Source organism: Salvelinus alpinus, chromosome 1, assembly GCF_045679555.1.
Source record: "Salvelinus alpinus chromosome 1, SLU_Salpinus.1, whole genome shotgun sequence".
NCBI classification, from domain to species: domain Eukaryota; kingdom Metazoa; phylum Chordata; class Actinopteri; order Salmoniformes; family Salmonidae; genus Salvelinus; species Salvelinus alpinus.
The window spans coordinates 102,060,299-102,074,498 of record NC_092086.1 but is presented as its reverse complement, the minus strand read 5'-3'; the positions used below and the strand labels follow the sequence as shown (position 1 = coordinate 102,074,498).

The following is a 14,200-nucleotide window of genomic DNA, read 5'->3' as shown; positions in this document are numbered from 1 at the left end:
GTTTTAGACCCGATCATAGCACTGAGACTGCACTTGTGAAGGTGGTAAATTACCTTTTAATGGCGTCAGACCGAGGCTCTGCATCTGTCTTCGTGCTTCTAGACCTTAGTGCTGCTTTTGATACCATTGATCACCAGATTCTTTTGGAGAGACTGGAAACCCAAATTAGTCTACACGGACAAGTTCTGGCCTGGTTGAGATCTTTTCTGTCGGAAAGATATCAGTTTGTCTCTGTAGATGGTTTGACAAATCAACTGTAAATTTCGGTGTTCCTCAAGGTTCCCTTTTAGGACCACTATTGTTTTCACTATATATTTTACCTCTTGGTGATGTCATTCGGAAACATAATGTTAACTTTCACTGCTATGCGGATGACACACAGCTGTACATTTCGATGAAACATGGTGAAGCCCCAAAATTGCCCTCCCTGGAAGCCTTTGTTTCAGACATAAGGAAGTGGATGGCTGCAAATGTTCTACTTTTAAACTCGGACAAAACAGAGATGATTGTTCTAGGTCCCACGAAACAAAGAGATATTCTGTTGAATCTGACAACTGATCTTGATAGTTGTACAGTCGTCTCAAATAAAACTGCGAAGGACCTCGGCATTACTCTGGATCCTGATCTCTCTTTTGACGAACATATCAAGACTGTTTTTTTCCATCTACGTAAACATTGCAAAAATCAGAAACTTTCTGTCCAAAAATGATGCAGAAAAATGTATCCCTGCTTTTCTCACTTCTAGGTTAGACTACTGCAATGCTCTACTTTTCGGCTACCCGGATAAAGCACTAAATAAACTTCAGTTAGTGCTAAACACGACTGATAGAATCTTGACTCGAACCAAAAAATGTGATCATATTACTCCAGTGTTAGTCTCTCTACACTGGCTTCCTGTTAAGTCAGGGGCTGATTTCAAGGTTTTACTGCTAACCTACAAAGCATTACATGGGCTTGCTCCTACCTATCTTTCCGATTTGGTCCTGCCGTACATATCTACATGTACGCTACGGTCACAAGACGCAGGCCTCCTAACTATTCCTAGAATTTCTAAGCAAACAGCTGGAGGCAGGGCTTTCTCCTATAGAGCTCCATTTTTATGGAATGGTCTGCCTACCCATGTGAGAGACGCAGACTTGGTCTCAACCTTAAAGCCTTCATTGAAGACTCATCTCTTCAGTAGGTCCTATGATTAAGTGTAGTCTGGCCCAGGAGTGTGAAGGTGAACGGAAAGGCACTGGAGCAACGAACGGCGCTTGCTGTCTCTGCCTGGCCGGTTCCCCTCTCTCCACTGGGATTCTCTGTCTCTAACCCTATTACAGGGGTTGAGTCACTGGCTTACTGATGCTCTTCCATGCCGTCCCTAGGAGGGGTGCGTCACTTGAGTGGGTTGAGTCACTGATGTGATCTTCCTGTCTGGGTTGGCACACCCCCTTGGGTTGTGCCGTGGCGGAGATGTTTGTGGGCTATACTCGGCCTTGTCTGAGGATGGTAAGTTGTGGTTGAAGATATCCCTCTAGTGGTGTGGGGGCTAATGCTTTGGCAAAGTGGGTGGGGTTATATCCTGCCTGTTTGGCCCTGTCCGGGGGTATCGTCGGATGGGGCCACAGTGACTCCCGACCCCTCCTTTCTCAGCCTCCAGTATTTATGCTGCAGTAGTTTATGTGTCTGGGGGCTAGGGTCAGTCTGTTATATCTGGAGTATTTCTCCTGTCTAATTCGGTGTCCTGTGTGAATTTAAGTATGCTCTCTCTAATTTTCTCTTTCTTTCTCTCTCTCGGAAGACCTGAGCCCTAGGACCATGCCTCAGGACTACCTGGCCTGATGAATCCTTGCTGACCCCAGTCCACCTGGCTATGCTGCTGCTCCAGTTTCAACTGTTCTGCCTGCGGCTATGGAACCCTGACCTTTTCACCGGATGTGCTACCTGTTCCAGACCTGCTGTTTTCAACTCTCTAGAGACAGCAGGCGTGGTAGAGATACTCTGAATGATCGGCTATGAAATGCCAACTGACATTTACTCCTGAGGTGTTGACCTGTTGCACCCTCGACAACCACTGTGATTATTATTATTTGACCCTGCTGGTCATCTATGAACATTTAAACATCTTGGCCACCCGGCACAGCCAGAAGAGGACTGGCTACCCGTCATAGCCTGGTTCCTCTCTAGGTTTCTTCCTAGGTTCTGGCCTTTCTAGGGAGTTTTTCCTAGCCACCGTGCTTCTACACCTGCATTGCTTGCTGTTTGGGGTTTTAGGCTGGGTTTCTGTACAGCACTTTGAAATATCAGCTGATGTAAGAAGGGCTTTATAAATACATTTGATTTGATTTGATCCATAATAAATACAAATACAAATACCTCCATCTCTACCTCCTCCTCCATCTCTACCTCCACCTCCACCCCCACCTCCACCTCTATCTCTACCTTCACCTCCATCTCTATCTCCACCTCCATCTCTATCTCTACCTCTATCTCTATCTCCACCTCTCTCTACCTCTACCACCACCTCGATCTCTATCGCTATCTCTATCTCCACTTCTATCTCTACCACCACCTCCATCTCTATCTCCACCTCTACCTCTACCTCCACCTCTATGTCCATCTCTGTCTTCCTCCACCTCTATCTCTACCCCCACCTCCACTTCTATCTCTACCCCCACCCCCCACCTCCACCTCCACCTCCACCTCTATCTCTACCTCTGCCTTGGGCTCCCGAGTGGTGCAGTGGTCTAAGACACTGCATCTCAGTGCAAGAGGTGTCACTGCAGTACCTGGTTTGAATCCAGGCTGCATCACATCCGATAGGGAGGTGCAAAATTTGCCCAGCGTCGTCCAGGTTAGGCCGGGGTAGGCCGTCATTGTAAATAAGAATTTGTTCTTAACTGACTTGACTAGTTGAACAAAAAATACCTCTACTCTACCTCTCTCTGTCAAGTTTGCTTCCGTTGCTCTCCAAACACAGGAGTACTCACCTGTGGGCTTTTTATCCATACCAAAGGTCTGATTGCAAAGTGAACATTTACGCAGTTAGTGTTTGCACATGTGAAGAGAGAAAGTGATCAATTGGTAATTGAGCTTAGCTTGTTGAACAGTGTTGCTTTTCATTTGCACACAATATATTTTAGTTGTGAAGGTTGTGCCAAAGGTAGAGAATTGTGTGTTGTGTTTTGCCAAATGTTTGTTGAGGTAGGAAAATGATGTGGATATATTGAAGCAACATCTCAAGACATCAGTCAGGAAGTTAAAGCTTGGTCGCAAATGGGTCCTCCAAATGGACAATAACCCCAAGCATACTTCCAAAGTTGTGGCAAAATGGCTAAAGGACAACAAAGTAAAGGTATTGGAGTGGCCATCACAAAGCCTTGACCTCAATCCTATAGCAAATTTGTGGGCAGAACTGAAAAAGTGTGTGCGAGCAAGGAGGCCTACAAAACCTGACTCAGTTACACCAGCTCTGTCAGGAGGAATGGGCCAATATTAACCAAACTTATTGTGGGAAGCTTGTGGAAGGCTACCCAAAACGTTTGACCCAAGTTAAACAATTTAAAGGCAATGCTACCAAATACTAATTGAGTGTATGTAAACTTCTGAACCACTGGGAATGTGATGACAGAAATAAAATCTGAAATAAATCATTCTCTCTACTATGATTCTGACGTTTCACATTCTTCAAATAAAGTGGTGATCCTAACTGACCTAAGACAGGGAATTTTTACTCTGATTAAATGTCAGGAATTGTGAAAAACTGAGTTTAAATGTATTTAGCTAAGGTGTATGTAAACTTCCGACTTCAACTGTATCCACCTTACTCTCAGAGAAATAAATAGTACTGCTAGGTTTTACGCTGTCAAATGGGCGGGGTATTCAACCCAATGTTAGGTAGGTGTACCCCTGTTTGGTATACTCAGTGTAGTATTCATATCCAGATAGATTTGGGTGAATTTGCTGGACTAAAAATATATACTGAACAAAAATATAAACACAACATGTAAAGTGTTGGTCTGAAATAAAACATCCCAGCAATTTTAAATACGTGGTTATGGGGTTATGGTATGGGCAGGCATGAGCTATTTGAATGCATTTTATTGATGGAAATTTGAATGCACAGAGATACCGTGACGAGATCCTGAGGCCCATTGTTGTGCCATTCTTTCAATGCCATCACCTCACATTTCAGCATGATAATGCGCGGCTCCATGTCGCAAGGATTTGGACACAATTCCTGGAAGCTGAAAATGTCTGATCTTTGTTTTAAAGTATCTGTGACCAAAAGATGCATATCTGTATTCCCAGTCATAGTGAAATCCATAGATTAGGGCCTAATGAATTTATTTTAATTGACGGATTTCCTAATATGAACTGTAACTCAGTAAAATCTTTGAAATTGTTGAGTGTTGCGTTTATATTTTTGTTCAGGGTAACTTTGAGGTTTGTTGTGGTACTCTGTCTCAGTGTTGGTCTCAAATGTACCTCAGGTATCGCTCTTTATAAACTGGGTGGTTTGAGCCTTTAATGCTGATTGGCTGAAAGCCATAGCATATCAGACCAGATACCAAGGGTATGACAAAGCATTTATTTTTTACTGCTCTAATTACATTGGTAACCAGTTCATAATAGCAATAAGGCTTCTCGGGAGTTTGTGATATATGGCCATTTATCATGGCTAAGGTCTGTATCAAGGCACTCCGCATCGCGTCTTGTCTAAGAACAGCCCTTAGCCAAGGTATATTGGCCATATACCACACCCACTCAGGTCTTTTTGCTTAAATGCAGTCTTGATCAAACATGGATGCAACTCAGAGATTTGTTGAAAAAAAAGAAGATACATTTTAACACACGCACTTGACTTGACAGAAGACACCAACCTAATTGATCAACCCTTCCCTTGAGACAATGGGTGGCAGAGGTGGACTTCTTCCCTCCCGCCTCGCAACACGGTCTATTCATTTCTACAGCACTGCTATGGATGCATCCATCGGCCATGGACGCCTCTTCTCATGCCAGCATGTTTAAGGAATTGAGCACAGGGTGTGCTGCCAACTTAGCAAGCTCCTGTAGATGAAAGAGAAAAATAAGTTAGGTTAGGGAGCATGAATAAGTTATCTTCCTAAGATTGTGAATAGTTTTTTATTGTATTTTAACAACAACTCTAAGCTCCCTCTTATCTTTCATTCATTAATCAGGATGCTCTGCTTCATGTTCATTGCAATTATCCAGATGGGATCTCATTTTTTCCCATGCTGTATCCAACTCACCGGACTGCAGGACAGGCTCGAACTGGCCAGCCATGCAGATCTCCTCCTGTTTCCCACGGACGATGCGCTGGATGGCTGGGGGTAGGCCACGTGGGTTACGGGAGAAGATCAGGGAGTAACCATCCTCGCAGCTTCCATCCTCCTTCAGGGTACGGCAGGCGTAGGTGATGGCATAGTTGTCATAGTCGGTGTCAATCACCCAGTAGTTGTCACCTCCACTGGACAGGTAGCTGGCCAGCCCCTGGTAGTTCATAAACATCTTGCCGGGGGTGGTGGGGTTAGGAACACTGTACTGGGCAGCCATGTCAGCACACACAACCCAGAACCTGTCATCACAACAACACACACTCATCAGCACACAATCCAGAACAAACTCAAGCTCATATTAGCTCTCGCAAAACAGAACCGGAGGTCAAATACAAACGCAACATTATTGCGATCCATAACATACACTGTAAACTGTTGTCTATATTTCCTGTCCACAAAATCTTGTGGTCTAACAGACAAATTGTTTAGATTAATGTTCGGGTATCAAACCACATTCTTCTGTACAATTAGACAATTAGTTTAGCCTCTATGCTTTATATGCTAGTTTTTCCAAGTTGATGTAGATCTACTCACCCAAAGAGAGTGACACGTCCCTTGGAGGAGGCGGTCATAGTGCCGTCATCATCGATGGTGTACTCAGCGGAGATGTTGTCCTGGAGGAATAGTCCCTCGGGGTCCTTCTTCTGAAGGGCATACCACTTCCCTGCATACTGCCAAAGAGAAAAACAGAACAAAACCAGAAAGGTGAGAAATGCTCACACATACCGTAGACAGTGATGGAGATGAGGGTGGAAATCCAGAGCACTAAATGTATATATGGAGATTTAAGACTTAATCAGTAGATCATTGTAATAATCTCATATGCATTTACGTTACACATTCTCGTATAGCCATTTCTATCCAATCATGTTGAGAACTGACATCATTTGCTTGTTTTTGTCTGTCTAGGGATGTGACCCATAATGTATGTACTGTAGCAAAGCTCACCCTCTTCGGTTCAAAGTCCTCCTTGACTGTGAAGCTGTCGACCACGCAGGAGGCAGACCAGGTGTGTTCCACGCAGGCCATCAGGACCATGAGGAGAGCCAGCTTTGAGGATCCCATGCTGCACAGCAGAGAGAGAGAGAGAGAGAGAGAGAGAGAGAGAGAGAGAGAGAGAGAGAGAGAGAGAGAGAGAGAGAGAGAGAGAGAGACAATGGGATGGATGAACTGACCACACTAGACAAGATAGACACCAGATCAGGAGAGAGAACCTCAAATTAAGTTAGTAAACACACTGTAGTAGTTGTAGTAAAATTACATAAAACATTTTTATTTTTTGGTACGATGGTCATTCTGTTACATGTTCATAGGGTCCTGAGGTAGAAATGAGCTGTCCAATCCCATATTTCGCATGCACATATATACAAAACTCATTCTTAGCTAACTAGTATCTTCACCCCAAAATTCATACTGTATTCAAGAACAATATTTACGTTTTCAGTAAGATAATCAAGTTATATTATATCCACGGATCCTCTTTACCAAGTGGCTGGACCTTACCTTTCTTTGTAAAGATGAGCAGCGAGTAAAATTCAGTGATCTCTGTTTTGTGGTTGTCCGTTAGGTTGTGGAGTCTCTTGTGTTTGGGGTCCTTTATATACACGAACACAGACAAGCTTACTGATTATTTTCACTTCTTGTAAGTAAATAAGATGATTAAATCGCGGGGTTAATCCGGTTGGTGAAATTCCGACTGTAATCTGCCTTCACCTCTGAACCCGCCCATGTCTCCCGTAAAAACAATTAGGGCTTTATGTAACTGTGAAGAAACACACACACAAACACACACACACTTACAATGGGAAAATGTATTCTACAAACACAGAGGACCAGCAAGATTAGAGAAAACATACCCAGCAGTAATGAGCATTAGTTGTCGTGTTCCAGCACATAAATCATTACTATGCTGATGATGGAATACTAGTGTCGTTCCACAAAATAAGTGTATTTTGCGTCATCCTTGATATTTGAAGTAGACATTTTGCACCAAATAGAATTTTAAAAGCTGTTATATTCATTTAAGTTCTCTTTAATATAGACCAAACAGAGAATACAATAAATCAGATCTTTTATGCCAAAATAAAGACTTGTAAGTGCCAAAATTCAGCCTATTGACATGTTCATTTCTGAGACTTACAGAAAGATTTTAACCTACCTAACCCAGGTTTAAGATTTCACTATGATTGTAAGCTCTAGTTGTTTTGTTGCTTTGACAAAGTTATTTCTGAAGATTATTATTATTTATTTCTGTCACGTTCGTGTGGAGAGACGGACCAAGGCCCAGCGTGATTGGAGTTCCACATCTCTATTCCAAAGTGAAACTTAAGCAAAACAAAATATATCAACCAATGAAACGTGACTACGTGGTACACATGCACAAACACAAAATAATATCCCACAAACACAGGTGGGAAAAATAGCTACTTAAATATGATCCCCAATTAGAGACAACGATTACCAGCTGCCTCTAATTGGGAATCATACAAAACACTAACATAGAAAATATAAACTAGAACACAACATAGAAATTATAAGCTAGAATGCCCCCTAGTCACGCCCTGACCTACTACACCATAGAGAAACAAGGGCTCTCTATGGTCAGGGCGTGACAGTACCCCCCCCCCCCCCCAAAGGTGCGGACTCCGGCCGCAAAACCTGAAACCAAATGGGGGGGTTAGGGGGGGGTGACTAGTGTCGGTGGCGGCTCCGGTGCGGGTCGTAGCCCCCCCAGACCCCGGATCCGACCATGGTGCCGGGCTGAACGCCGTGCCTGGACTGGACATCGGCGCAGAGGAAGGCTCCTGCCATGGACCAGGACTGGACACCGTGCCTGGACTGGACATCGGCGCAGAGGAAGACTCCCGCACTGGAACAGGACTGGACGCCTTGCCTGGAAGCTCAGGACCGTTGACCCTCGCTGGAGGTTCCGGCGACGGTTCACAGTCCAGAGCTTCCGGCGACGGTTCACAGCCCAGGGCTTCCGGCGACGGTTCACAGTCCAGAGCTTCCGGCGACGGTTCACAGTCCGGAGCTTCCGGCGACGGTTCACAGTCCGGAACCTCCGCGACGGTCCACAGTTCAGAACCTCCCGCGACTGTCAACGGTCCGGAACCTCCAGCGACGGTCAACGGTCCGGAACCTACAGCGACGGTCAACGGTCCGGAGCTTCCAGGCAAGGCGTCCAGTCCTGTTCCAGTGCGGGAGTCTTCCTCTGCGCCGATGTCCAGTCCAGGCACGGTGTCCAGTCCTGGTCCATGGCAGGAGCCTTCCTCTGCGCCGATGTCCAGTCCAGGCACGGCGTCCAGTCCCGCTCCAAGGCCGGAGCCTTTCTCTGCGCTGGTGCCCAGTCCAGGCATGGCGTCCAGTCCCGCTCCAAGGCCGGAGCCTTTTTCTGTGTCGGGGCCCAGTCCGGGCATGGCATCCAACTCAGCTCCATGGCCGGGGTCCTCCTCTGCGCCGATGCCCAGTCCGGGAACGGCGTTCTACCCGGCTCCATGGCCAGACCCGTGGTCTGGGCGGGGGCAAAGACCCGCACCAGAGCGGCCACCGACACTAGTCATCCCCCCTACCCTCCCCATTTGGTTTCAGGTTTTGCGGCTGGAGTCCGCACCTTTGGGGGGGGGGGGGGGGGGGGTACTGTCACGCCCTGACCATAGTGAGCCCTCGGTTCTCTATGGTGTTTAGGTCAGACCGTGACTGGGGGGGTTATCTAGTTTATAGATTTCTAGGTTGGTGGTTTGTGTGGTTCCCAATTAGAGGCAGCTGGTAATCGTTGCCTCTAACTGGGGATCATATTTAGGTAGGCTTTTTCCCCACCTGCATTTGTGGGATATTGTTTGTGTTAGTGTGTTTGGGCACTACATCCTCACGGTCTTTGTAAGTTTCGTTATTTAGTTTAGTTAGTTTCACTTAAATAAATGTGTGGAACTATACTCATGCTGCGCCTTGGTCCGCTCATTTCCAAGATCGTGACAATTTCATGTGATTAGTGATTCATTTTAAAGTAAAAAACATGTCCTTCATTTTAAAGTCAACCCCGCACTCTTAGTAAAAAAGGTGCTATCGGCTGTCCCCATAGGAGAACAATTTGAAGAACCCTTGTTGGTTCAAGGTAGAACACTTTTGGTTCCAAGTAGAACTGTTTTGGGTTCCATGTAGAATCCTATCCACAGAGGGTTCTACACAGAACCCAACATGGTTCTACATGGAACCAAAATGGTTTTATCTGGAACCGAAAAGGGTTCCCCTATGGGGAACGCCAAAGAGTGTAATACGTGAACTTAAATCTCATTTTTACATTTTAGTCATTTAGCAGACGCTCTTACAGTAATGAGCGCATACATTTTTGTTCTGGTCCCCAGTGGAAATCAAACCCAGAACCCTGGCATTGCAAGTGCCATGCTCTACCAACTGAGCCACGCGGGATTACTCTCATTTTAAAATCTTAAAACCATATTCCTTCTTTAATTATTATTCAAAAGAAACATTGAACATCTAATAGTCAAATCATAGTTTAAAGCAGAAGAGCTGGTTCTGTGCTTTTTGGCAATTTTCTGGTGTTTTGTGGTGAAAAACTGACCGGGTCGAGCATAACACGTCAAGCCTGTTACCCATAAATAAACAGGCAAAAAAAAAAGATTATTTTTATTTTGTGAAGTTTGCCTGTTGCATACAAGCTTCCATTCCTGCTGTCACAAGGGGATTTATGGCTAATTGAAAATGAAATTGTCAACCCCGTTACGGTCAACCCTGTAACTTTATTTGGCACTTAACAGGCACTTACATGTATTTTATTTAACTTCTTGAGATGTGCTCTTTACGTGACAGAATGTATATATAAAAATAAATAAAAATCACCCACTGCCAGCAGCACTGCTCAGTTGTAGACCTTGACACTAGTTTGGAGATCCTGAAGTATGATAAAACAGCCAGCTGGCTAAAAGAGGATCTTGTAGTCTCAATATTGTAGTCTCATCCATCAGCTCTCTGTCAAGCTATTACTATCCGGTAGAAATTAGCCTGGGGACAAGGTGTGCTTTGTGAGCTAGTGTTTTAGATAGGCTTTGTTTGGTTCTGATCCATGTATATGTGATGTACATAACTGGCATGGCTTTAAGGTTATGTTTGTTACGTAACACTTGTGTTCTATGGAGTCTCAGTGTATGAACTCAGCTGGAAACAACATGATACAATAAACACTAACGCTTCTGTTGTGTCACATACACATGAACGCACTCACACACGCACGCACACAAAAACTATCACACACACACACACACACACACACACACACACACACACACACACACACACACACACACACACACACACACACACACACACACACACACACACACACACACACACACACACACACACACACACACACACACACACACACACACACACACACACACACACACACACACACACACACACACACACACACACACACACTATTTCCATTTTGAGCCTGCAGTGTGAGGCTGAAATGTCCTAGATTGCTCTCTTCGTCTGGGGAGATTCACCCTGATCAGGTGACTTTAATAATATTGTGTAACAAGTGCCATGTGAGATGACCTCACCAGGATCTTAGTATAGTTGCATGATCGTAGTTATTTAAGAAGACCATTTTCTTTTTACATGACATGCCTATTTTTACCACAAGCATGTACTGTCTCAATGGAGTCTATTTTCTGCTGAGGCTTTTCTCATCCACCTGCACTGGTGTAAAGTACTTCAGTAAAAATACTTTAAAGTACTACTTAAGTCGTTTTTTGGAGTAGCTGTACTTTACTATGACAACTTTCCTTTTACTTCACTACATTCCTATAGAAAATAATGTACTTTTCACTCCATATATTTTCCCGGAGAACAACCCTGGTCATCCCTACTGACTGATCTGGCGGACTCACTAAACACAAACACTTTGTTTGTAAATTATGTCTGAGTGTTGGAGTGTGCCCCTAGCTATCTGTAGAAAATATGAAAATAGTGCAGTCTTCTTACAGTTTTTTTGAATTGCTTACACACTAAAATTAAAAGTAGTACACTATTAGCAAAACCTTACACTCAAGAAGCAAAACATCAGCCCATATTTGCACAACTATAAGCACATTGTCAACCTCACACTTGTTGCAAAACTCTACACACAGTGATTTGCAAAACACTAAACACACTTAACATACATTACACACAAAAATCTATCATGAAGTCACGTCCTTGCAATACCAAAGCACTGACTGTCAAATTACCACACCGTCCAACCAATTGGTTCAACACAGTCATCAAGTGTGCAAACACTCGTTTGCTTAATTGTAGACACACCAATCAGGTGTATAAGCACTATAAAAAGCAGCAGGTGAGTTCATCGGTCTTCAAGCACAATGCAAAGAGTCAGAGAAAGAGTAAGACGAGGAGGAGGAAGACAAGAAGTTGCTCAAAGAGGACCGAATCTGACAAATGAGATCCGCGCAACACTGGTTGACCACGTTGTCAACCACGGCCTGACGCTGAGGGAGGCTGGACTGCGAGTACAGACAAATCTAAGCCGATATACAGTGGCAAGTGTGATGAGAACATTTCGACTAGAAAATAGGTATTGTAAAAATATCATCATATCAAAAACATCTGCACGGTTTCAGTAACTGCTTACAGTACTGTATTCTATGCACTATCAGCACTTCTGTTACCTTTTCCTGTGAAATTACTGTACTATTGTATACTGTTTTTTTTTTCTACATAGGATTGAGGGTCAGGGACGACAATGGGGAAGGCCTCCTATGTTCACAGAACAGCAAGAGAGGGAGATAGTAAACATGGTTTTGGCCAACAATGCTATAACACTCAAGCAGCTCCAAGCTAACATTGTCAATAACCACGCCATTTTCAACGATATCCATCAGGTCTCAACATCAACACTGGCACGCATTCAAAAAAAAAAAAAGCATATTCAAATGAAGCAAATTTATCGAGTGCCTTTCGAGCGCAATTCCGAAAGGGTGAAACGACTGCGGCATGATTATGCAGAGGTATGTATTCAATTTAGCAGTGTGATCTTGCATACTGTCTCATAATCTTTTACTGTACTGTAATATGTATACTAGATCTACACTGAACTACACAATTTTGCCTGACACTGTTTTTCAGAGAGTTTTACGAATGGATGGAGAGGAGATCCAGCATGAGTTCATTTACGTAGATGAGGCTGGGTTCAACCTGACGAGAACACGAAGGAGGGGAAGAAACATCATTGGCCACAGGGCTATAGTCAATGTCCCAAGGCAACGTGGGGGTAATATAACACTCTGTGCAGCCATTACACAGAATGGGGTCCTCCACCGCCATGCCCATATGGGCCCTTACAACACAGCACTCATACTTACATTCTTGGACCAATTGCACAACATAACAGCAGCAAATCAAATCGATCATATGCAATACATTGTTGTCTGGGACAATGTGTCTTTCCACCGCTCTGCTCTGGTTCAGAACTGGTTTCAGCAACATCCACATTTCACCGTCCTATATCTTCCACCATACTCTCCATTCCTCAACCCTATAGAAGAGTTTTTCTCGGCATGGCGGTGGAAGGTATATGATCTCCGTCTCCAGGCTGAGGTACCCCTCATCCAAGCCATGGAGGAGGCCTGTGACCAGATGGAGGTAGCAGCAATGCAAGGATGGATTCGTCATTCAAGACGTTTCTTTCCAAGGTGTCTTGCTAATGACAACATTGCCTGCGATGTTGATGAAATTCTCTGGCCAGATCCAGCTAGGCGAAGAGACAATGTCTAGTTATTATATATTTTTTTTGAACTTACAAACGTAAAGTGACGTTTGGTTACAGTATTATGAATCTCCATGTCAACATTTTGGGCGTGTTGAGAAATAAATGAGTTTCTTCAGTCTGCAACATTGGTCTTGTGTAGTGTTTGGTGAATGTACATTATATTTGTACTTTGTTGATAGTAGCCTACTCTAATCATAGGGAAGTAGAAGTGCTAAAAGTGTTTTAGGTTTATTACAGCAGAGTGTAACTCGTGCAAACAGAGTATAGTAATGTGAAACGTGTGTGTTTCATATGGTAATAAAGTGTGGTTTTTAAAAAGAAGTGTATAGTTTTTACAAGAGTGTTTAATTTTGCAAAGGATCTGTAGTGTTTTGCTAATTGGGTGTGTGGTTGTGGTAATTGTGTGTAGTGTTTTGAAAACACGGGCCCTGTTTTGAAAATCGTGCTTAAGCAATCAAAAAAAACTGTAATATAAGGAATGTGAAATTATTCATACTTTTACTTTTGATACATAAATACATTTAAAACCAAATACTTTTAGACTTTTACTCATGTAGTATTTTACTGGGTGAATTTAAATTTTACTTTAGTCATTTTCTATGAAGGTATCTTTACTTTTACTCAAGTATTACAATTAGGTACTTTTTCCACCACTGTCCACCTGTTACCAGTATAAGAGTGTAATCCCAGTACCTGGAGCCTCCTGCCAGGAGCTGTCTGGAGCTGTCTGGAGTTCTCTGGGGACATTTGGCTCTGAGGAGTGGACACAGAGGATGATGGCAAAGGGCATGAATGATTGGCTAACGGGCTCAGCAGAGGAGTGGCACCACCCCTCTTCATTCAATCTTCATTAATTTAACTAAAGGCACTTCCAGTAGTTAGAGCATTGTGTACTGTAATCTTTCTCAACACTACTTTGAGGCATTACACCCAGTGTTATTGTCTATTTCTGGGATAGCTCTTTGGGCATTAGTAGTTCTTTAGTTGTTATGTAGTTGTTTAGTTGTTCTGTAATTCTTTAGTTGTTATGTAGTTCTTTAGTTGTTCTGTAGTTCTTTAGTTG

At 43.7% G+C, this 14,200-nt stretch overlaps 1 protein-coding gene across 1 annotated transcript; it reads right to left on the bottom strand.

Annotated features, from left to right (window-relative positions):
• Positions 1-4,558: 4,558 nt before the first annotated feature.
• rbp4l (retinol binding protein 4, like) lies at positions 4,559-6,905 on the bottom strand. Its single transcript, XM_071390191.1, has 5 exons — positions 6,846-6,905; positions 6,291-6,408; positions 5,877-6,013; positions 5,256-5,581; positions 4,559-5,052 (listed from the first exon to the last, which is right to left on the bottom strand). The coding sequence occupies exons 2-5, from the start codon at positions 6,405-6,407 to the stop codon at positions 5,042-5,044; spliced, it is 591 nt and encodes a 196-aa protein (XP_071246292.1). The 5' UTR covers position 6,408; positions 6,846-6,905; the 3' UTR covers positions 4,559-5,041.
• Positions 6,906-14,200: the final 7,295 nt, after the last annotated feature.